Source organism: Mytilus edulis, chromosome 2 (assembly GCF_963676685.1).
Source record: "Mytilus edulis chromosome 2, xbMytEdul2.2, whole genome shotgun sequence".
Taxonomy (NCBI): Eukaryota; Metazoa; Mollusca; class Bivalvia; order Mytilida; family Mytilidae; genus Mytilus; species Mytilus edulis.
Window position 1 is genome coordinate 97,655,817 of NC_092345.1, and position 25,487 is coordinate 97,681,303.

A 25,487-nucleotide genomic window follows, 5' to 3' on the forward strand; every position below is an offset into this window, starting at 1 on the left:
AATATTAGGAATTTATATGCTGGATGACTGTTAGTTACTATTAATATTGACATATTCATTTACTGACAACAGCAAGATAGTGATCATCTTGTAATCTTTATCGAACTTCCTGCGATATCATAAGGGCTTTTCGTTCAAAAGTTTGACCTGTTAGCAAACGAAATGTTTGACAGACCACTAGTCGTATTGGAATGTCGAGACCCTGAATATTTGTCCAATTGAGAAGATGTGGAACATTGAAGTAAATGGTAAATATATACTCCTTATGAAAGCGCTACCAGAATTTACACCAAAATAAACCGACGATGTTTAGGGCTTAAAGAGCGAGGGAAACAAAATATTTGTCATGTGAAACAACTTTTAAAATTTCATCCAATATATCTAACGCTGTTTCACAAAACGAAAAAGCTGTACCAGAACATTATTAATGAAGAGATTTGAGCGAACTTTTAAACTTGAAACTGTACAAATAACGTCCGGAAATTGTTTTGTTGATAATTAGTTTCAGATTTTCTGACTATTAATATACCTGTAGTTGTAGAAGCGGGTCCTGTGGTCGTTGGAATCAAAGGTGGACTTGTTCCTGTGGCTCCATTTTGAGTGCCAGTAGTTGGGGCTGACGCTGTAGAGGGTGTTACAGACGTAAACACAGGAGACGATGTAGGTGTTGTGGCCGGTTGTCCTGTGGTCACAGCTACAGAAAAAAATCACAGGCTTAGTACATACATTTTAACACATGCATACATAACTTAAAGATGTATAGATAGGTTTAATGAGGATAAAATAGATGATTTCATGAATGATTCTTTTTGTCATTTCATTGGGATGTGAAAGCGTTGATCGTTCGTACGTTTTTAGAATTTATACAATGTACTTTGGTCAACGCTTCTACATCCCTATGAAATTAAAGATAGAAGCATTCAAAGCGTAAATGAAGTTAAGATATTACAGTCAAGTAAAAGGGAACATTTGGGTTTTTTCTGCAATGTCCAAATTCAAGAAGACATGAAATTTGTTTTGTTAATAATTTTAATTAAAACTACATCTATTCCATATCGTGCTGCGAACGCTTTTTTAAATAAGCCTTCACCATGACTATTTTAACTGAATTATTTCCAATGTTAATGTTTACCAAACGATCACAAATTATGTTGATAGTATTCAAAGATTAAAGCTTATACTTTTACTAATGCATACAAATGAATATAATATTTCAAATATAAGATTATATGCATTTTAATTGTTTATATTTTCAAAACCAATTACCTTTTATACAGGCCTCCGCCTTAACATTTTTTACAACAGTAGTTACAAGAGAGGAAGTGTCTTCAGCTGTTATCTTCAATGTTATTATGTCAGCTGATAAGGGTTGTGTTGTGTCTAGTTGTACAGTGCCATTTGGTAATGCCTGTTAAAAAGCAAAGCCTATTGAATGCATATATGCATTTATCATGCAAGACAGAGTGCTATAACATGTTGTACCATTATATAAAGGCAACAGTAGTATACCGCTGTTCAAAACTCATTAATCCATAGACAAAAAACAAAATCGGGGTAACAAACTAAAACCGAGGGAAACGCATTAAATATAAGAGGAGAACAACTACATAACACTAAAATGTAACACACATAGACAAAATCCCACGAGAATAACAAATATAACATATATATATAATATCAAAACCAAATACATGAATTTGGGATAGACAAGTACCGTGACACGTTTTATCTTATATAAATGAATATATGTCGTGTACAAGTTGCGATTTTGTACAGGTTATAACATGTACAAAAATATTGTACATGTTATAACTTGTATAATGCAAAAATACAAGTTATAACATGTACAAAAGTACCTCATACATGTTATAACCTGTACAAAATATTGCTTAAAAATGGTTTTAACTTGTACAAAATTTAAAATAAATCTTAGTGAAGTAAAATATACATTTAAATTCACCATTGCATAAAGAACAACAATAAATAGGCCAGAACGTGTCTTTTTCTGTAGAGGACAATGATCACAATATTTCAGAAATACTAGAACACACCCGTGATATCGCGGGTCCGTGACTGAATTAAAGTATATAACTTTGCGCAAGCATTATTTTAGTATTAGTATTGTCATCTGATGAAGTCATGCCGATTATAAGATACACAGTTTTCTCTGCTTTCAAATCTTTCTGTTTGAACCCGTCGAACTGGAACTTATCAATTATTGGTAATATTAATTGTTTGGAAAACAAAAGGTCCTGGAATGGAGTATTTTTTAATCAACAGCATTGTCCTATATTAGTTATAAATAAAGTTGAATTTTATATACGCCTTATTTTTAGTCCAGATTTTTAGTATTCGTATTGTTATCTTAGAGAAAGTCTTACTGATTAAAATACTACAATAGGTAACAATTCGACAATTTAGTAGTGTCAACCCTGAAATTATGACCCGTGTATATAGCATATTAATCCTGAATACACCGTTTGTTGGTGCGCCTGTCAGATGCAGAACGTACAGATAAGGTAATAGGTAACAGGTGAATATACTATTGGTATCGGTATCGGACTCGACACGGAACTTAAAGTAAAAAAAACTAAAAATCTGGACTAAAAATAAGGCGTATATAGAATTCAACTTTATTTATAACTAATATAGGACAATGCTGTTGATTAAAAAATACTCCATTCCAGGACCGTTTGTTTTCCAAATAATTAATATTACCAATAATTGATAAGTTCCAGTTCGACGGGTTCAAACCGAAAGATTTAAAAGCAGAGAAAAATGTGTATCTTATAATCGGCATGACTTTATCAGATGACAATACTAATACTAAAATAATGCTTGCGCAAAGTTATATACTTTAATTCAGTCACGGACCCGCGATATCACGGGTGTGTTCTAGTATTTCTGAAATTTTGTGATCATTGTCCTCTACAGAAAAAGACACGTTCTGGCCTATTTATTGTTGTTCTTTATGCATTGGTGAATTTAAATGTATATTTTACTTCACTAAGATTTATTTTAAATTTTGTACAAGTTAAAACCATTTTTTAGCAATATTTTGTACAGGTTATAACATGTATGAGGTACTTTTGTACATGTTATAACTTGTATTTTTGCATTATATAAGTTATAACATGTACAATATTTTTGTACATGTTATAACCTGTACAAAATCGCAACTTGTACACGACATTATATATATATATATATAATTCGTCTTTATATTAGCTCAACAAAGTCAGATATTTACATTTGCGTTAGACATTTGGTTCTTCCCTCGTTGGGATTCGAACTCATGCTACTGAGATATCAAGGCACCAAATCGCGTTGCCTTATGCCTGACGCACTAGACCACTCAACCATCTTGGCTCTTAAAAAATAGTGATTTCGGTGGACGGGTATTGATTCAAATTTACAGATCTAACATTGTTTGGCTGATGTATATAAAAAAATTATAAACCGTTTTGAACCGTTGGTAAAAAAGATATTAACATAAAAATATGCTTATGCTAATTTTGGTTGCCTTGAAGTTCAAGAAATATTAAGGGGTATAAATGTTGTTTTTTTTTTTAAAGTTAAGCTTGAATTGACTAAAGAATAAGTAGTAGTGATAAATCAGGAATTTTTTAGTTGATTGATACCCTTTACTTATTTTTTTGTTTCTCACTCTTAATTTTAATCTGAAATAAAAAGGGGGTCTATTGCTATGATTGGTCAAATATTTCTTAGATAAAAAAGTTAATAAACAAAACAAATGTCGCTTTATTTGTTTTGCAAAAAAAAACTTAACATTTGTAGTACTATATCAGTCTGTTTCACCATCACATTGTGTTTAATTCAAGGTCAAAATATACCCCCAACCTCAATGAATTAAAGCAAGTTCCTTACTTAAAGTACATATAGGCCATTTTTTTTGTCTTTGATCTAAGCCTTAAATATTTGGAATGCAGATGGATAGTGATCAGGTTAAGTGTCTTCTATCATGACAACTTTAATGCGACCATTAAATTAAAACTTGTGAATTCAATTCAATTGAATTCAAAGCTGCATCTAGAGTCAATATTTAGTTAATGAATACTTATTACACAAGCTTTTCTCGATCATACAACTATATAGACACACATAATGACGTCTCAACAAATTCCATGCACACAGAATATAAAGGACATGAAGTTACATACAAAATCTAACTTAACTACTCCACGAAATGTTTTCTTTTTAATTTTACAGATATATGGAAAAGTACACGAGACAATAGAATAAAAAGGGAAGTAACATGGGTTTTTTTTCGTTTCTGAGATATGAAATTAACAGTATGAGATGCCACAAATACAAAGGTTACATAGGGAAAATCTATAAATTGGCAGATATTTTACAAAACAAGATTTTCAATTATGTTGGTCTACAGATTGAAAAGGAAAAGATAAACGATTCAAAATTGAACGACGAATCCATCGGTGCAAAGAACCACGGCTCCTGAAAACCCGAACCTTGTTACTAAATAGAACTGAACGTGCAAGGTCTTTATGTATAAGAAAGTTCGTTAAACTTATAATTTGATAAAATTTTTGGTGAGGTTATAAAAATAAGTTTTTAGTTTAATGCAAACCGATCTTTAAAAGGCTATCAAAATATGTGACATTTAACTCATTCCATCTCTTATTCCACGATATATCACTGCAGTTACAAGTGTCACATTATTTTGTTTGTCCCTTATACTGTATTCTGTCATTATCTTGAAATTAAATCTTGAAGAGAACTTTTTTTTATGACGTCCTTAAACACAGAGTCTATTGAATGTTGGATGCTTACTGACTGATTATGTAGTCTACGATGCATGATTATCTTTTGCAAGTGCTAATTGTCTTTGAACTAGTGGTCAGTAACTGTGAGTACTCTCTGATCAGTACTTAGTACCTCTTTTTGTCATGGGATGTACAAGTATCCGGCCACGTACACTCTATGTTTCTGTTATACGTATTTCAATTGATATCCAGCGGATGAACTAAGCCTTTTCTCAACTGATTTTTATAGTACGTTCTTATGTTGTACTGTTAAAACTGTCCCCATGTAAAGGAGGATTGGAATGCCGCTGACATGTTCAACCCCACCACGTTCTGTATGTATGCAGGCGCGGATCCAGAGCTTTACGCGGTTTTTAAGCGTTTTTGGACATTAAAAATAGAAGTTTTCTTTTTATACCAAACCTTATGTTTTTTAATAAGTGGCACACTTTTTGGTTCATCCGGCATATGGTTACTCAAAATACACTTTTATATTAGTTTAATTATTCAATTATAGATACAAATACTTCGATAAAATAAAACGTCCAACATTGAAAAAGTTATCCTATAAAGGTTATCGTTAATAATTTTATCCTGCTGTTATATACTCTATCATTGCTCTTTTTCCAATTTTTGTGCTGATATGAATATGCATTAAAGCAAGGCCAGTGAGTCTCTAGCTTGTCGTGGTTAATGCCAATTAGGTTTTTAAAGAGTCAGAGAAAGTTGAAAATCTGATAAAGGCTGTTTGGAAGTATATTGTTTTTTTCTATAGATTAACATTCACCATTTACGTTTACCCTATTCTGCACTAGTTTCTTAACAAACTGTCCGAGTTGGTGGTCAGTAGCAAACATAAAGCACATTTTTTTCAGTAAATTTGTGAAGGTGAATAGACAAACCATTAGAATTAATGCAGCCACGCATATTTGAAATATCTTTCAACCGTTCATTTTTTGTAAAGGAAAAGGTGGATTAAATTTACAATTTAAAATGCTATACATTTGAGCGCTAGGTAAAGATGTGGAACTAAAGTATGCACTATCCTTACATTCAGCAGGTTTCCCTGCAGTTACAGAATTTAAAACCAAACCTTTAAACTATCTGATTGATACGATAGGATGCGAAAGTCTTTTTCTTTGGATCAAGCTTACAAAAAACGTTGTTTTAATTATAAAACCAACAAAGTATCAAAGTATAGAGGTAGCAGCATTTGATTGTCTTAATCAAATCCTTTGATTTACTAATCATTTCCCCCTCCGTTCAATGTAATTATGACATGTGTGTTTTAACGTAGTGTAGCGACAACATGTAACCCTAAGAGCTCACTGGATATTCAATATATAGTCAAGATAACAGTAAAACAAGAAATTATCTATACTTTGCATTCCGTATTCTTAACGTCAAGTAATTGTATGATTTATTACCAGCCCAGTAGTCAACACTTCGCTGTTGACATGAATATCAATAATGTGGTAATTTTTATAAATTCCCTGTTTACAAAACTTTCAATTTTTCGAAAAACTTAGGATTGTCTTAATCCAGGCATAGATTACTTTAGCCGTATTTGGCACAACTGTTTGGAATTTTGGATCCTCAATGCTCTTCAACTTTGTACTTGTTTGGCTTTATAAATATTTTGATATGAACGTCACTGATGAGTCTTATGAAGACGAAACGCGCGTCTGGCGTACTAAAATAAATCCTGGTACCTTTGATAACTATTATGCTCACAAAAATACTTCACGATTTTAATGCGGGGGATGGGTGTTCTCGAACCTCATTGTTTTACATTTAAGATTTCGGTGCATCTTAAAGCTGACTATACAGTATAGGCTTTGCATATTCTTGAAGGCCTTACGGTTACATATAGCCGTATTTCTGAGTCATTTGGTCTCTTGTGAAGATTTGTCTCATTGTTAATCATACTATATCATATGTTTTATATTTACTTCAAAATTGCATTCACTAATTGGAAAGATTCACAAAAGCATAGCAAAGGAAAATGAATTTCGCTTTCCGTTCGAAATTAGAATTTAATAAATCAAAAGCAAATTTTAGAATTTACCTTCCCAAAACATTGCAAACGGAATACATGTCTAATTTCCAAACCTGCCAGGATAAAAGTAAAAAGCAGACAGTTGAATTATATAATGTAATGTTTTGTGGACTGAATATGTTGGTTTTTTTCTTGCAGTTGTTGTTCTGCGTTCCCTGACTTGTAAATGATGCACTTCTGTTTGAGTATCCCTTTGGTAACTTCTGACTTTCTATTTGAATATAAATCATGTTCTAAAACATGTTTCGATTGCATAAAAACATGCTTGCGTCTTTTAAACACTCAAATACACATGTCATGTATACATGATTCGTTACATACGATTTTACACTATGAAGTGTATTTTAAACAAAACTGTGGTTTAAACAAAATAAGGTATCGTGTTTTCTTTTTCTTCTGTAATGCCTTCGTAGGAAGGCGTCACTGAAATAAGATAGCCTTGAAAGACGTACTAATTTTTTGGCCGTGAATAGATTGATTTTAATCAATTTGGTACAAACAGAAACATTATTGTTCTTGATTTATTTATGCATTTATTTATAATTATATTGTTAGTCTTGTTTATACTTTATACATTATTATTTTGTATGTAAGGCCTGGGATAAAAAAAAATAGTCCTGGTCCTTCATCTGCCACTTTGAAAAAAATCTGACCTCCTGGTTTTCTTTTGTAAATTTCTTTTACTCTAACATTTTCCTATTTTGTCTTTTTGAAGATTCATTTAGATACCAATAGGTGTACATCTGCTCTTAGTAACATAGTAAACATTTTTAAGTTCTTGCATATTGCATGCAATTTTAAAACGCTTTGATTAAACAGACCAGAGTTAGAGTTATCTTTCTTATGTGTTGTTTACCCCCTTAACACTCTGTTTCGTACCACTTTGATAAAAGAAATAAAGGAGATTTGATCTTACTTCAACAGTTAGTTCCACAAAAAGTAAGAAACTGGATCAAAAATATGTGGCTTCATGAAAGATTATTAATTTTAGTTGTACATATTCTTTGAGAATGATCAACATAAAATAAAAATGTTATTTCGTTAAGGGAGTTCGCTTCTCAGTTTCAAAATAATTAACTTTTCAAAAAACTTGTTTATATTGATAGAGGATAAATAAAGGAATCAAAAGAGCAAACGAAAAATAGGGGTGAATGTGCTTCTTTACACGATATAAGCCATTGACATTTTGGTGGGAAAATATCCTCTCTTAATTTTCAATAGTTTTATCATTGACAAGTTTAAGTTCTCAAAAAGTATTAGAATATAATTAAAAAATTTAAAGGTTTTTACAGATGGCTTATAATTATACATATAAAAGATTTATAAAAATAAAAATGGGGGTCAATGGGCAAACTTTTTAAAGGCATTCAAATGGATAAAACCAGCGTATTCCGAAAATCTGACAAAAATCGCAAAACATGACAAGCGAACTTCCTTAAATTCACGGACTATGATTTGGCTTCTTTTACTATCGACTGAAACTAAATGCGTGATTGCCATATCATCTGTTATCAATTTAAAATCATAACAAATTACTCTGTCATAACATTTTCTAACCTGACTTGACCAAGGTCTGATAATTGAAAGATAATTGAACGTTATAGTATTTCATTTTAACTAATGTTATAATATTTTGTTTTATTTTCTTATTTTAAAGGCCCATGTCAGGTGCCATTGAACCGACACACTAGTTGACTTCCATTTATACAAATAAACGAATATTCATGAAGAGAATATCAGATTTATATAAAACTTGCTATTCACACTTATATAAACCTTACTATCATAATACAATTACAAAAAAAGCTACTGCTGTATATACTTTATAAAACATTAACTCAGAGACAAAAAAAACCAAATCAACATGGTTGTTAAATAAACGTTAATGAAACAGCAACGCAAAGACATAAAACAAACGAAACCAAGACGACAACAGACAGGTATTAAAGCAATACGTCGAGCTATAAAAGTTGAAATTGTTGTCCTGATATGCTGTACATCTGTCACGAATGCTATGTTCTGACTGTGTACTCCTTTTATCGTATTTGTCATTTTCTATTGTGTATTTTTATCATTTTATGCAACCATGCAACTTTCTTGTACGTGACTATTTAGCGGTAGTACCTTATTACCTTCACTTACCCAAAAAGTTAAATTGTGTTCCAGTTGCAAATCGAGTGATACTGTTAGACCTTTAGCAACGTCGTAACTACAATCACCTTCATGAATGTAACCTACCGAATCGAACTATTTCCCGGGTTTGAAATAGCATGAGCAACACGACGGTTGTCACATAGGGAGCAGGATCTACTCACCCTTCCGGAGCACCTGAGATCATCCCCGGTGTTTTTTTTTGTTTTTTTTGGGGGGGGGGGGTCGTTTTGCTTAGTCACTAGCTTTCTATGTTGTGTCATATGACTATAATTTGTCTGTTTGTCTTTTTTTGTTTTAGTCATATTCAACCTACCTCTTTCAAATGTGTCATTCGTCGTGTTGCTTATGTTAGTTCAGACTTAGCCCTACTAAGTCAAATTCGTATGTCAAATGTTTGGTGGGGAGTGGGGGCGTAGCTATAACGGCATAGGAACCCTCTATCATTGAATTCATAATAGAAAATACATGGTATAGAACATCGTTTCAAATTTGAGATGTATCAAGCGCGTGCACGTGTTGCTGGAATGTTGCTACATATATATAGAAAGTTCAAAATGGAAAGCTTAAAATACATCTATTGTCATAGCGGTTTTTTTTCAACCGACCCTCTGTATCATTTTATATGTAAGACAAATTATTAACCAGACTAAACTGCATCTGTTGTATCCGTCATCTCAATTTCATTGGGAGAGATGATTTCGACATACATATATTCACCACATTTTGAATCATTTAGTGAGAGGATATAATCTATAAAGCAGAAAGTGAACTAAAATATGCAATCTGCTCAAGGTATTCTATTGTTCAACGAAATTGATGATGATTGAATTGGAAGAATTCCCTCTGTCCGCCAAGAACACTTAAACGGTGACGTTGAAAAAAATCGTTTCTGTATCTTCAAGCCGATAAATAAACCCGAAAATATACTTGTTCGATTTCGCGGTCATAAAAAATAGTCTCCCACATCATGACACAACTTCTATCCCAGCTGTCCACTTCTTTGTAACACGAGGAAGCGAAACTTTCATTCCTGCAATGTAAGATACAAATCATTCTATCCCTTTTCTGAAGTAGAAAACAGGACTCACATGTTTGCCAGATTAACCACGCCCTCAATGGATCGCAGCATCGGAATCTTTCTTTACAATGTATGTGTAGCGCGTCACAACTGCTCCAAATATAGCATCCTGAGTCTAAGGCTATGTTGTGGAAGTTGGTTGTGGACTGTGTATAACCTGAATGTTTGCTATCCTGGTATTTTGGCTTCAGTGGTAGAGTCAACGGGTCGATTCAGTACACGGAACACAATGATATAGCAATCTTTTTCACTCATCGGGCGGTAATCAGTTATGTCAGTGTGCTGGTATCTCTTTTACTGTCGTCCACTTGTGCAGTATCTAACGTTACGATGAATTAACTCTTCAAACTGGGTCCTTTTATTTGTCATAATTTATTAGTTGAATTTAAATTTCATGAAAATATTTTAGCAACAGAGAGCTGAATCAAATGATAGGCTTTGAAAGTATGAAGTTTATCTATAAAACATATAATTTGCATTGAAATTTAGAATTAAGTTTTTTCTTGTCATGTATCAAGGCTTCTTATAATATTGGGCAGTTCTGGAACACGCTGTGGTAAATCAAAAAACAAAATACATACCTGAACATTCATTTCATAGATTATTTTGCCGCTTCTAGAAAATCTGATCTTAATAAAGTCAACATTTTCTGTGTCCAAAACAACTTTCAATATCGGATTAATGGGATTCGTGAATAGCTCTAGTAAGATTTCCTTGTCGTCAACTGATGGTGTCCATCCAACTGTTTCCAAAGCATTATCAGCTTCTTCTTGATTAGACGAAGACCTCACTTCTTCAAAACGCAATTCACTTATTACCGCACCAATCGGACATTCTTCAGAAGCTACAAATAAAAATAGATACTGTGTAAGTACAGATTTCAAATTAATGATATTACTCAACATTAGCAACCTCTTCAATATCTAGGCCTATTGCATTAAAACATGACGAAAGGGACCATTGACTTCATTACATTTTGCCAGTTAAATACATATGCTTTTTTAAAATTGATGTTGTAAAAAAAACTCACCCTAACTGCCATTTTAAATCTTTACATACTTTGATATGAATTTTTGGTACAATGCATTGACTTAAACATAACCAATCCAGTAATCGGTTATCAAATACACCAATAATTATTTGGTCATTTCACAACATAGTTGACATGGGAAAAAACATTTCAAATTTAACCAAATAAATCTAACGTTGTTTAAAACACATTCTGTACCAGGACATCATTTACAAAGAGATTTGAGCCAACTTTAAAACTCAAACCTGTACAAATAGCGTAAGGAAATGTTTTTGATGATAATTAATTTCAGATTTTCTGACTATTAATATACCTGTAGTTGTAGAAGCGGGTCCTACGGTTGTTGGAATCAAAGGTGGACTTGTTCCTGGGGCTCCAGCTTGAGTGCCAGTAGTAGGAGCTGCCGCTGTAGGAGGTGTTCCAGAGGTAAACGCAGGAGACGATGTAGGTGTTGTGGCTGGTTGTCCTGTGGTCACAGCTACAGAAAAAAAATCACAGGCTTAGTACATATATTTTAACAATGCATATATAACTTAAAACAAATTCGATTTCATCTATTAATAAAGATGTCGATTTGTCCTCCACTAATGAAGCTGAAATATTATAAATGTAAAAGGGAACATGTGGTATTTTCCGAAACTGTCAAATTTCCAAACGAAATGCAAGTTGTTTTATTAGTAATATAAGTTAAATCAAATTAGAACAATTTGAAAAAACCGAGTTTTTTTTATTTCAGTAGCCTTCTTCATAACAGCTCAAACCTGAACATTGTCAATCCATGTTGACAAACATTCACAAATTAAGACAATATATAAATTGGAATAGTTAAAATATGATGGATTGAATGATTAAATTGATCAATATCTTTCATCAATACATATGAATGAATTTATAAGATTGAATGCATTTGTATATATTGGTTATAATTTTATCGGGCTTACCAGAGCAGTTTATCAAATTTAATTGTGTTAATTTTATTGTACAAAAAGCACAACAACAGTAGTTACCTTTAATACAACCCTCCACGACAATATTTTTTAAAACCGGAGCAACATTAGTTGTTACTGGTATGATCGTCAATTTTATGTCGTCAGCCAACACAAGTTTTTTAAATTCCACTTCTGCTACACCAGTTGGTTTTACCTATTGAAATACATAGCCATATGAAATGTATTAATGATCCTTTAATGGAATACTAAATTGAATAGTCAAGTGTCATTTATTGGTACATGCCCCATAAATGGTTGAAATAACATATATAGTGTTGATTTTTGACAGACCAGATAAGGCTAAATGCAACTTTTTATTGCAAAACATATAATTGTTTCTGTGATGATTGGAAAGTTTGTTGAATTTTCCTAATTATTGACCATGTGCATAATTGATTGACTTCATCGTCTAAAATTTATGTTAAAAAAACATGAAATCGTTTTTATATCATTTTTACCTTTAGTCGATGTTACAAGCCAAAATTTTACAATAATCCTTCTTTTACTACAAATTTCGTAAATTCTGTTGATGAATGTTTTACTTCTGATTGTAAACAACGTATGAACAAATAATGCAAGTAAACAACATCATTTAGAAGGTAACTTTTTTACAGTTAAATTTGATTTAATATTGAACCATTAATACGACGAAAATACAGCGCTAGTTATTTACAAAGTCCATACACAAAATTCAAACACTTATGTATATGGTCTTACACTAAGAAACCTAATGGCCTAACCAACGACACCAGAGTATGATGTAACGTAATTTTTCAACATTATTTGGTTGTACTAGAATATCAGAACTGCTTTTCGTGCTCTGTTTAGATAATGAATTGGAGTTGTCTTCTTTTTCATTGTTTCATTGATATTACCATAAGATGATAATTATTTATGTTCATACCTTAACAGTCTTCTCCTCAACTAAAACGCCGTCTTTATAAAGTTTGAAAACAACACTGTCAACAAGTTCTGTTTCAACAGCAATATTCATTATCGGAGTAGTGCCAGTTGGTTTTAACTCTAAAACAGGACTTGTGTCACCAGGTGACGGTTTCCACCCTTTAGGTTTCAAAGCGTTTTCAGCACCATCTGGGGTCGTTGTTGAAGTCACACTATCCAAAGTTAATGAGCCCTTTGGCGAATCATCAGGACAAGTTTCAAAACCTACAAGTTCAAATAGCAATAGCATAAATAGAAATACAAGAAATACATAATTATGATGAATGGCTTATAGTTACCATTCTCCCTGCAAGATTAGGAGGGCTTTTCGTTCAAAAGTTTGACCTGTTAGCAAACAAAACATGTGAAAGAAAATAGTGGTATTGGAATGTTGAGAACCTTAACATTTGTCCGATTGAGAGGATGAGTGATGTCAAAAGTTTAACCCAAACAAGTTAATTGATGGACAAGATACTACTTTAATTTTCCTTTCGGTCGATATTTGTATTCCACGATTTTATCTTAGTATGGTACCATGGAAAAAGGTTACATTTCTATTCAATCAATCAATCGACCAGTTTAAAAAAAAGAAATCAAACTTGTAAAATTAGCCTAACATAGTTTACATTTTTTCAATATCTAGAAACGAGATATCTAAACTATATTTGAGGAATTGACTATAATTACTTGTCAATTCAAAAATCAAGCATCTCGATAATACCTTTTTCAGAGAATGTATTGTTTCTATTAGGGTAATTCGTTGGTACACAGTACGATCCCCTCCTTAAGTCAAGACATTTGAATTAACAATTATGGCCTTTCTTTCTTAAGAAACAAAGCAGGACCATCTCATTCAATATGTCTGTTAGTTCGATATGGGAGATACAACTGTTAATAATAGAAAAGTCAAATACTTTGATACTATTGCTTGAAGAACTAGTCTCAACTTGAATGTACCCTCACGGAATGTTGATTTTTTTACTATTTGCATTTTATTCATTAGATTCTAGATTAGGTAGTTTCACAATAAGTTGGAAGCCCTGCTAATATTGCTGAATAAATTGATGCTGATACTAGTAATTTGAAAAGAGGTTACATGAAGATCTGTTTGAGAGACCAAGTTATATAACGTTGATTGTTAGAACCTCAGGCAATTTAAGTATTCAATACAATGAATTAAACATCTAGTTTTGTTTATCTTTTGTTGAAACTGAATTGAACATATAAGAAACCTATAATTATACAGGATGTCCTCATTTGTACCTGTCGTGGGGTATCTGTTGAGTTTCCAAGTGATTTGTTAATCACTTGTTCAATTAACGAGCTGTTTATGTAATGGTATTTACACCCCACAAAAACGACGATGTTTGAGGCTATAAGAGCGGGGGAAAGAAAATATTCGTCATGTGAAACAACTTTTAAATTTTTAGTGTTAATCATTAATTTCAGATTTTCTGACAATTGATATACCTGTAGTTGTAGAAGCGGGTCCTGTGGTTGTTGGAATCAAAGGTGGACTTGTTCCCGGGGCTCCAGCTTGAGTGCCAGTAGTTGGGGCTGACGCTGTAGAAGATGTTCCAGAGGTAAACACAGGAGACGATGTAGGTGTTGTGGCCGGTTGTCCTGTGGTCACAGCTACAGAAAACAACACAGGCTTAGTACATATATTTTAACACATGCATAAATAAAAAACAATTTCGATTTCATCTGTTAATAAAGATGTCGATTTGTCCTCCACTAATGAAGCTGAAATATTATATATGTAAAAGGGAACATGTGCTATATTCCTGCACTGTCAAAATTCCAAATGACATGGAAGTTGTTTTATTAGTAATATAAGTTAAATCACATTTGATCAATTTGAAACAACCGAGTTCTTTTTATTTCAGTAGCCTTCTTCATAACAGCTTCAACCTCAACATTTTCAATCCATTTTGACAAATAATTACAAATTAAGACAATAGATAAATTGGTATAGTTAAAATATCAAGGATTTAAGGATTAAATTTATCAATATCTATCATCAATACATATGAATGAATGAAATATGGAAAATATAAGGTTGAATGCATTTGTATATATTGGTTATAATTTTATTGGGTTTACAAGAGCAGTTTATCAAATTTAATTGTGTTAATTTTATTGTACAAAAAGCACAACAACAGTAGTTACCTTTAATACAACCCTCCACGACAATATTTTTTAAAACCGGAGCAACATTAGGAGTTGTTACTGGTATGATCGTCAATTTTATGTCGTCAGCCAACACAGGTTTTTTAAATTCCACTTCTGCTACACCAGTTGGTTTTACCTATTGAAATACATAGCCATATGAAATGTATTAATGATCCTTTAATGGAATACTATATTGAATAGTCAAGTGTCATTTATTGGTACATGCCCTATAAATGGTTGAAATAACATATATAGTGTTGATTTATGACAGACCAGTTAAGGCTAAATGCAACTTTTTATTGCAAAACATACAATTGTTTCTGTGATGATTGGAAAGTTTGTTGAATTTTCCTAATTATTGACCATGTGCATAATTGATTGACTTCATCGTCTAAAATTGATGTTAAAAAAACATGAAATCGTTTTTATATCAGTTTTACCTTTAGTCGATGTTACAAGCCAAAATTTTACAATAATCCTTCTTTTACTACAAATTTCGTAAATTCTGTTTATGAATGTTTTACTTCTGATTGTAAACAACGTATGAACAAAGAATGCAAGAAAACAACATCATTTAGAAGGTAACTTTTTTCCAGTTAAATTTGATTTAATATTGAACCATTAATACGATGAAAAAACACCGCTAGTTATTTACAAAGTCCATACACAAAATTCAAACACTTATGTATATGGTCTTACACTAAGAAGCCTAATGGCCTAACCAACGACACCAGAGTATGATGTAACGTAATTTTTCAACATTATTTGGTTTTACTAGAATATCAGAACTGCTTTCGTGCTCTGTTTAGATAATGAATTGAAGTTGTCTTCTTTTTCATTGTTTCATTGATATTACCATAAGATGATAATTATTTATGTTCATACCTTAACAGTCTTCTCCTCAACTAAAACGCCGTCTTTATAAAGTTTGAAAACAACACTGTCAACAAGTTCTGTTTCAACAGCAATATTCATTATCGGAGTAGTGTCAGTTGGTTTTAATTCTAAAACAGGATTATCGCCACCAGGTGACGGTTTCCACCCTGTAGGTTTCAAAGCGTTTTCAGTACCATCTGGAGACGTTGGTGAAGTCACACTATCCAAAGTTATTGGGCCCTTTGTCGAATCATCCGGACAAATTTCCAACCCTAAAAAACCACATAGCATTAGTATAAATCCGAATATTAGGAATTTATATGATGGATGACTGTTAGTTACTATTAATATTGACATATTCATTTATCGACAACAGCAAGATAGTGATCATCTTGTAATCTTTATCGAACTTCCTGCAATATCATAAGGGCTTTTCGTTCAAAAGTTTGACCTGTTAGCAAACGAAATGTTTGACAGACCACTAGTCGTATTGGAATGTCGAGACCCTGAATATTTGTCCAATTGAGAAGATGTGGAACATTGAAGTAAATGGGAAATATATATTCCTTATGAAAGCGCTACCAGAATTTACACCAAAATAAACCGACGATGTTTAGGGCTTAAAGAGCGAGGAAAACAAAATATTTGTCATGTGAAACAACTTTTAAAATTTCATCCAATATATCTAACGCTGTTTCACAAAACGAAAAAGATGTACCAGGACAATATTAATAAAGAGATTTGAGCGAACTTTTAAACTTGAAACTGTACAAATAACGTCAGGAAATTGTTTTGTTGATAATTAGTTTCAGATTTTCTGACTAATAATATACCTGTAGTTGTAGAAGCGGGTCCTGTGGTTGTTGGAATCAAAGGTGGACTTGTTCCTGTGGCTCCAGCTTGAGTGCCAGTAGTTGGGGCTGACGCTGTAGAGGGTGTCACAGAGGTAAACACAGGAGACGATGTAGGTGTTGTGGCCGGTTGTCCTGTGGTCACAGCTACAGAAAAAAATCACAGGCTTAGTACATATATTTTAACACATGCATATATAACTAAAAACAAATTTGATTTCATCTATTAATAAAGTTGTCGATTTGTCCTTCGCTAATGAAGCTGAAATATTATATATGTAAAAGGGAACATGTGGTATTTGCCGGCACTGTCATATTTCAAAATGACATGGAAGTTGTTTTATTAGTAATATAAGTTAAATCACATTTGATCAATTTGAAACAACCGAGTTCTTTTTATTTCAGTAGCCTTCTTCATAACAGCTTCAACCTCAACATTTTCAATCCATTTTGACAAATAATTACAAATTAACACAATAGATAAATTGGTATAGTTAATATATCAAGGATTTAAGGATTAAATTTATCAATATCTATCATCAATGCATATGAATGAATGAAATATGGAAAATATAAGGTTGAATGCATTTGTATATATTGGTTATAATTTTATTGGGTTTACAAGAGCAGTTCATCAAATTTAATTGTGTTAATTTTATTGTACAAAAAGCACAACAACAGTAGTTACCTTTAATACAACCCTCCACGACAATATTTTTTAAAACCGGAGCAACATTAGGAGTTGTTACTGGTATGATCGTCAATTTTATGTCGTCAGCCAACACAGGTTTTTTAAATTCCACTTCTGCTACACCAGTTGGTTTTACCTATTGAAATACATAGCCATATGAAATGTATTAATGATCCTTTAATGGAATACTATATTGAATAGTCAAGTGTCATTTATTGGTACATGCCCCATAAATGGTTGAAATAACATATATAGTGTTGATTTATGACAGACCAGTTAAGGCTAAATGCAACTTTTTATTGCAAAACATATAATTGTTTCTGTGATGATTGGAAAGTTTGTTGAATTTTCCTAATTATTGACCATGTGCATAATTGATTGACTTCATCGTCTAAAATTTATGTTAAAAAAACATGAAATCGTTTTTATATCATTTTTACCTTTAGTCGATGTTACAAGCCAAAATTTTACAATAATCCTTCTTTTACTACAAATTTCGTAAATTCTGTTTATGAATATTTTACTTCTGATTGTAAACAACGTATGAACAAAGAATGCAAGAAAACAACATCATTTAGAAGGTAACTTTTTTCCAGTTAAATTTGATTTAATATTGAACCATTAATACGATGCAAATACAGCGCTAGTTATTTACAAAGTCCATACACAAAATTCAAACACTTATGTATATGGTCTTACACTAAGAAACCTAATGGCCTAACCAACGACACCAGAGTATGATGTAACGTAATTTTTCAACATTATTTGGTTGTACTAGAATATCAGAACTGCTTTTCGTGCTCTGTTTAGATAATGAATTGGAGTTGTCTTCTTTTTCATTGTTTCATTGATATTACCATAAGATGATAATTATTTATGTTCATACCTTAACAGTCTTCTCCTCAACTAAAACGCCGTCTTTATAAAGTTTGAAAACAACACTGTCAACAAGTTCTGTTTCAACAGCAATATTCATTATCGGAGTAGTGTCAGTTGGTTTTAACTCTAAAACAGGACTTGTGTCACCAGGTGACGGTTTCCACCCTTTAGGTTTCAAAGCGTTTTCAGCACCATCTGGGGTCGTTGTTGAAGTCACACTATCCAAAGTTAATGAGCCCTTTGGCGAATCATCAGGACAAGTTTCAAAACCTACAAGTTCAAATAGCAATAGCATAAATAGAAATACAAGAAATACATATGATGAATGGCTGATAGTTACCATTCTCCCTGCAAGATTAGGAGGGCTTTTCGTTCAAAAGTTTGACCTGTTAGCAAACAAAACATGTGAAAGAAAATAGTGGTATTGGAATGTTGAGAACCTTAACATTTGTCCGATTGAGAGGATGAGTGATGTCAAAAGTTTAACCCAAACAAGTTAATTGATGGACAAGATACTACTTTAATTTTCCTTTCGGTCGATATTTGTATTCCACGATTTTATCTTAGTATGGTATCATGGAAAAAGGTTACATTTCTATTCAATCAATCAATCGACCAGTTTAAAAACAGAAATCAAACTTGTAAAATTAGCCTAACATAGTTTACATTTTTTCAATATCCAGAAACGAGATATCTAAACCATATTTGAGGAATTGACTATAATTACTTGTCAATTCAAAAATCAAGCATCTCGATAATACCTTTTTCAGAGAATGTATTGTTTCTATTAGGGTAATTCGTTGGTACACAGTACGATCCCCTCCTTAAGTCAAGACATTTGAATTAACAATTATGGCCTTTCTTTCTTAAGAAACAAAGCAGGACCATCTCATTCAATATGTCTGTTAGTTCGATATGGGAGATACAACTGTTAATAATAGAAAGGTCAAATACTTTGATATTATTGCTTGAAGAACTAGTCTCAACTTGAATGTACCCTCACGGAATGTTGATTTTTTTACTATTTGCATTTTATTCATTAGATTCTAGAATAGGTAGTTTCACAATAAGTTGGAAGCCCTGCTAATATTGCTGAATAAATTGATGCTGATACTAGTAATTTGAAAAGAGGTTACATGAAGATCTGTTTGAGAGACCAAGTTATATAACGTTGATTGTTAGAACCTCAGGCAATTTAAGAATTCAATACAATGAATTAAACATCTAGTTTTGTTTATCTTTTGTTGAAACTGAATTGAACATATAAGAAACCTATAATTATACAGGATGTCCTCATTTGTACCTGTCGTGGGGTATCTGTTGAGTTTCCAAGTGATTTGTTAATCACTTGTTCAATTAACGAGCTGTTTATGTAATGGTATTTACACCCCACAAAAAACGACGATGTTTGAGGCTATAAGAGCGGGGGAAAGAAAATATTCGTCATGTGAAACAACTTTTAAATTTTTAGTGTTAATCATTAATTTCAGATTTTCTGACAATTGATATACCTGTAGTTGTAGAAGCGGGTCCTGTGGTTGTTGGAATCAAAGGTGGACTTGTTCCCGGGGCTCCAGCTTGAGTGCCAGTAGTTGGGGCTGACGCTGTAGAAGATGTTCCAGAGGTAAACACAGGAGACGATGTAGGTGTTGTGGCCGGTTGTCCTGTGGTCACAGCTACAGAAAACAACACAGGCTTAGTACATATATTTTAACACATGCATATATAAATAAAAAACAATTTCGATTTCATCTGTTAATAAAGATGTCGATTTGTCCTCCACTAATGAAGCTGAATTATTATATATGTAAAAGGGAACATGTGCTATATTCCTGCACTGTCAAAATTCCAAATGACATGGAAGTTGTTTTATTAGTAATATAAGTTAAATCACATTTGATCAATTTGAAACAACCGAGTTCTTTTTATTTCAGTAGCCTTCTTCATAACAGCTTCAACCTCAACATTTTCAATCCATTTTGACAAATAATTACAAATTAACACAATAGATAAATTGGTATAGTTAAAATATCAAGGATTTAAGGATTAAATTTACCAATATCTATCATCAATACATATGAATGAATGAAATATGGAAAATATAAGGTTGAATGCATTTGTATATATTGGTTATAATTTTATTGGGTTTACAAGAGCAGTTTATCAAATTTAATTGTGTTAATTTTATTGTACAAAAAGCACAACAACAGTAGTTACCTTTAATACAACCCTCCACGACAATATTTTTTAAAACCGGAGCAACATTAGGAGTTGTTACTGGTATGATCGTCAATTTTATGTCGTCAGCCAACACAGGTTTTTTAAATTCCACTTCTGCTACACCAGTTGGTTTTACCTATTGAAATACATAGCCATATGAAATGTATTAATGATCCTTTAATGGAATACTATATTGAATAGTCAAGTGTCATTTATTGGTACATGCCCCATAAATGGTTGAAATAACATATATAGTGTTGATTTATGACAGACCAGTTAAGGCTAAATGCAACTTTTTATTGCAAAACATACAATTGTTTCTGTGATGATTGGAAAGTTTGTTGAATTTTCCTAATTATTGACCATGTGCATAATTGATTGACTTGATCGTCTAAAATTTATGTTAAAAAAACATGAAATCGTTTTTATATCAGTTTTACCTTTAGTCGATGTTACAAGCCAAAATTTTACAATAATCCTTCTTTTACTACAAATTTCGTAAATTCTGTTGATGAATGTTTTACTTCTGATTGTAAACAACGTATGAACAAAGAATGCAAGAAAACAACATCATTTAGAAGGTAACTTTTTTCCAGTTAAATTTGATTTAATATTGAACCATTAATACGATGAAAATACAGCGCTAGTTATTTACAAAGTCCATACACAAAATTCAAACACTTATGTATATGGTCTTACACTAAGAAGCCTAATGGCCTAACCAACGACACCAGAGTATGATGTAACGTAATTTTTCAACATTATTTGGTTGTACTAGAATATCAGAACTGCTTTCGTGCTCTGTTTAGATAATGAATTGATGTTGTCTTCTTTTTCATTGTTTCATTGATATTACCATAAGATGATAATTATTTATGTTCATACCTTAACAGTCTTCTCCTCAACTAAAACGCCGTCTTTATAAAGTTTGAAAACAACACTGTCAACAAGTTCTGTTTCAACAGCAATATTCATTATCGGAGTAGTGTCAGTTGGTTTTAATTCTAAAACAGGATTATCGCCACCAGGTGACGGTTTCCACCCTGTAGGTTTCAAAGCGTTTTCAGTACCATCTGGAGACGTTGGTGAAGTCACACTATCCAAAGTTATTGGGCCCTTTGTCGAACCATCCGGACAAATTTCCAACCCTAAAAAACCACATAGCATTAGTATAAATCCGAATATTAGGAATTTATATGATGGATGACTGTTAGTTACTATTAATATTGTCATATTCATTGATTGACAACAGCAAGATAGTGATCATCTTGTAATCTTTATCGAACTTCCTGCAATATCATAAGGGCTTTTCGTTCAAAAGTTTGACCTGTTAGCAAACGAAATGTTTGACAGACCACTAGTCGTATTGGAATGTCGAGACCCTGAATATTTGTCCAATTGAGAAGATGTGGAACATTGAAGTTAATGGGAAATATATATTCCTTATGAAAGCGCTACCAGAATTTACACCAAAATAAACCGACGATGTTTAGGGCTTAAAGAGCGAGGAAAACAAAATATTTGTCATGTGAAACAACTTTTAAAATTTCATCCAATATATCTAACGCTGTTTCACAAAACGAAAAAGATGTACCAGGACAATATTAATAAAGAGATTTGAGCGAACTTTTAAACTTGAAACTGTACAAATAACGTCAGGAAATTGTTTTGTTGATAATTAGTTTCAGATTTTCTGACTAATAATATACCTGTAGTTGTAGAAGCGGGTCCTGTGGTTGTTGGAATCAAAGGTGGACTTGTTCCTGTGGCTCCAGCTTGAGTGCCAGTAGTTGGGGCTGACGCTGTAGAGGGTGTCACAGAGGTAAACACAGGAGACGATGTAGGTGTTGTGGCCGGTTGTCCTGTGGTCACAGCTACAGAAAAAAATCACAGGCTTAGTACATATATTTTAACACATGCATATATAACTAAAAACAAATTTGATTTCATCTATTAATAAAGTTGTCGATCTGTCCTTCGCTAATGAAGCTGAAATATTATATATGTAAAAGGGAACATGTGGTATTTGCCGGCACTGTCATATTTCAAAATGACATGGAAGTTGTTTTATTAGTAATATAAGTTAAATCACATTTGATCAATTTGAAACAACCGAGTTCTTTTTATTTCAGTAGCCTTCTTCATAACAGCTTCAACCTCAACATTTTCAATCCATTTTGACAAATAATTACAAATTAACACAATAGATAAATTGGTATAGTTAAAATATCAAGGATTTAAGGATTAAATTTATCAATATCTATCATCAATATATATGAATGAATGAAATATGGAAAATATAAGGTTGAATGCATTTGTATATATTGGTTATAATTTTATTGGGTTTACAAGAGCAGTTTATCAAATTTAATTGTGTTAATTTTATTGTACAAAAAGCACAACAACAGTAGTTACCTTTAATACAACCCTCCACGACAATATTTTTTAAAACCGGAGCAACATTAGGAGTTGTTACTGGTATGATCGTCAATTTTATGTCGTCAGCCAACACAGGTTTTTTAAATTCCACTTCTGCTACACCAGTTGGTTTTACCTATTGAAATACATAGCCATATGAAATGTATTAATGATCCTTTAATGGAATACTATATTGAATAGTCAAGTGTCATTTATTGCTACATGCCCCATAAATGGTTGAAATAACATATATAGTGTTGATTTATGACAGACCAGTTAAGGCTAAATGCAACTTTTTATTGCAAAACATATAATTGTTTCTGTGATGATTGGAAAGTTTGTTGAATTTTCCTAATTATTGACCATGTGCATAATTGATTGACTTCATCGTCTAAAATTTATGTTAAAAAAACATGAAATCGTTTTTATATCATTTTTACCTTTAGTCGATGTTACAAGCCAAAATTTTACAATAATCCTTCTTTTACTACAAATTTCGTAAATTCTGTTTATGAATGTTTTACTTCTGATTGTAAACAACGTATGAACAAAGAATGCAAGAAAACAACATCATTTAGAAGGTAACTTTTTTCCAGTTAAATTTGATTTAATATTGAACCATTAATACGATGCAAATACAGCGCTAGTTATTTACAAAGTCCATACACAAAATTCAAACACTTATGTATATGGTCTTACACTAAGAAACCTAATGGTCTAACCAACGACACCAGAGTATGATGTAACGTAATTTTTCAACATTATTTGGTTGTACTAGAATATCAGAACTGCTTTTCGTGCTCTGTTTAGATAATGAATTGGAGTTGTCTTCTTTTTCATTGTTTCATTGATATTACCATGAGATGATAATTATTTATGTTCATACCTTAACAGTCTTCTCCTCAACTAAAACGCCGTCTTTATAAAGTTTGAAAACAACACTGTCAACAAGTTCTGTTTCAACAGCAATATTCATTATCGGAGTAGTGTCAGTTGGTTTTAACTCTAAAACAGGACTTGTGTCACCAGGTGACGGTTTCCACCCTTTAGGTTTCAAAGCGTTTTCAGCACCATCTGGGGTCGTTGTTGAAGTCACACTATCCAAAGTTAATGAGCCCTTTGGCGAATCATCAGGACAAGTTTCAAAACCTACAAGTTCAAATAGCAATAGCATAAATAGAAATACAAGAAATACATATGATGAATGGCTGATAGTTACCATTCTCCCTGCAAGATTAGGAGGGCTTTTCGTTCAAAAGTTTGACCTGTTAGCAAACAAAACATGTGAAAGAAAATAGTGGTATTGGAATGTTGAGAACCTTAACATTTGTCCAATTGAGAGGATGAGTGATGTCAAAAGTTTAACCCAAACAAGTTAATTGATGGACAAGATACTACTTTAATTTTCCTTTCGGTCGATATTTGTATTCCACGATTTTATCTTAGTATGGTATCATGGAAAAAGGTTACATTTCTATTCAATCAATCAATCGACCAGTTTAAAAAAAGAAATCAAACTTGTAAAATTAGCCTAACATAGTTTACATTTTTTCAATATCTAGAAACGAGATATCTAAACTATATTTGAGGAATTGACTATAATTACTTGTCAATTCAAAAATCAAGCATCTCGATAATACCTTTTTCAGAGAATGTATTGTTTCTATTAGGGTAATTCGTTGGTACACAGTACGATCCCCTCCTTAAGTCAAGACATTTGAATTAACAATTATGGCCTTTCTTTCTTAAGAAACAAAGCAGGACCATCTCATTCAATATGTCTGTTAGTTCGATATGGGAGATACAACTGTTAATAATAGAAAGGTCAAATACTTTGATATTATTGCTTGAAGAACTAGTCTCAACTTGAATGTACCCTCACGGAATGTTGATTTTTTTACTATTTGCATTTTATTCATTAGATTCTAGAATAGGTAGTTTCACAATAAGTTGGAAGCCCTGCTAATATTGCTGAATAAATTGATGCTGATACTAGTAATTTGAAAAGAGGTTACATGAAGATCTGTTTGAGAGACCAAGTTATATAACGTTGATTGTTAGAACCTCAGGCAATTTAAGTATTCAATACAATGAATTAAACATCTAGTTTTGTTTATCTTTTGTTGAAACTGAATTGAACATATAAGAAACCTATAATTATACAGGATGTCCTCATTTGTACCTGTCGTGGGGTATCTGTTGAGTTTCCAAGTGATTTGTTTATCACTTGTTCAATTAACGAGCTGTTTATGTAATGGTATTTACACCCCACAAAAAACGACGATGTTTGAGGCTATAAGAGCGGGGGAAAGAAAATATTCGTCATGTGAAACAACTTTTA

The 25,487-nt window shown here is 32.3% G+C and overlaps 1 protein-coding gene across 1 annotated transcript in view; it reads right to left on the reverse strand.

Annotated features, from left to right (window-relative positions):
• LOC139513596 (mucin-3B-like) overlaps nt 1–25,487 on the reverse strand; it is a 204,456-nt gene that overhangs the window by 104,144 nt on the left and 74,825 nt on the right. The window contains exons 74-91 of the mRNA XM_071302241.1: nt 24,033–24,295; nt 23,144–23,282; nt 22,438–22,602; nt 21,614–21,876; nt 20,726–20,864; nt 20,020–20,184; nt 18,516–18,778; nt 17,627–17,765; nt 16,921–17,085; nt 16,097–16,359; nt 15,209–15,347; nt 14,507–14,671; nt 12,999–13,261; nt 12,113–12,248; nt 11,419–11,583; nt 10,657–10,919; nt 1,267–1,408; nt 530–694 (exon numbers count right to left, since the gene is read on the reverse strand). Of these exons, the coding sequence (XP_071158342.1) occupies nt 530–694; nt 1,267–1,408; nt 10,657–10,919; nt 11,419–11,583; nt 12,113–12,248; nt 12,999–13,261; nt 14,507–14,671; nt 15,209–15,347; nt 16,097–16,359; nt 16,921–17,085; nt 17,627–17,765; nt 18,516–18,778; nt 20,020–20,184; nt 20,726–20,864; nt 21,614–21,876; nt 22,438–22,602; nt 23,144–23,282; nt 24,033–24,295 (3,402 nt within the window). The remainder of the gene's footprint in view (nt 1–529; nt 695–1,266; nt 1,409–10,656; nt 10,920–11,418; nt 11,584–12,112; nt 12,249–12,998; nt 13,262–14,506; nt 14,672–15,208; nt 15,348–16,096; nt 16,360–16,920; nt 17,086–17,626; nt 17,766–18,515; nt 18,779–20,019; nt 20,185–20,725; nt 20,865–21,613; nt 21,877–22,437; nt 22,603–23,143; nt 23,283–24,032; nt 24,296–25,487) is intronic.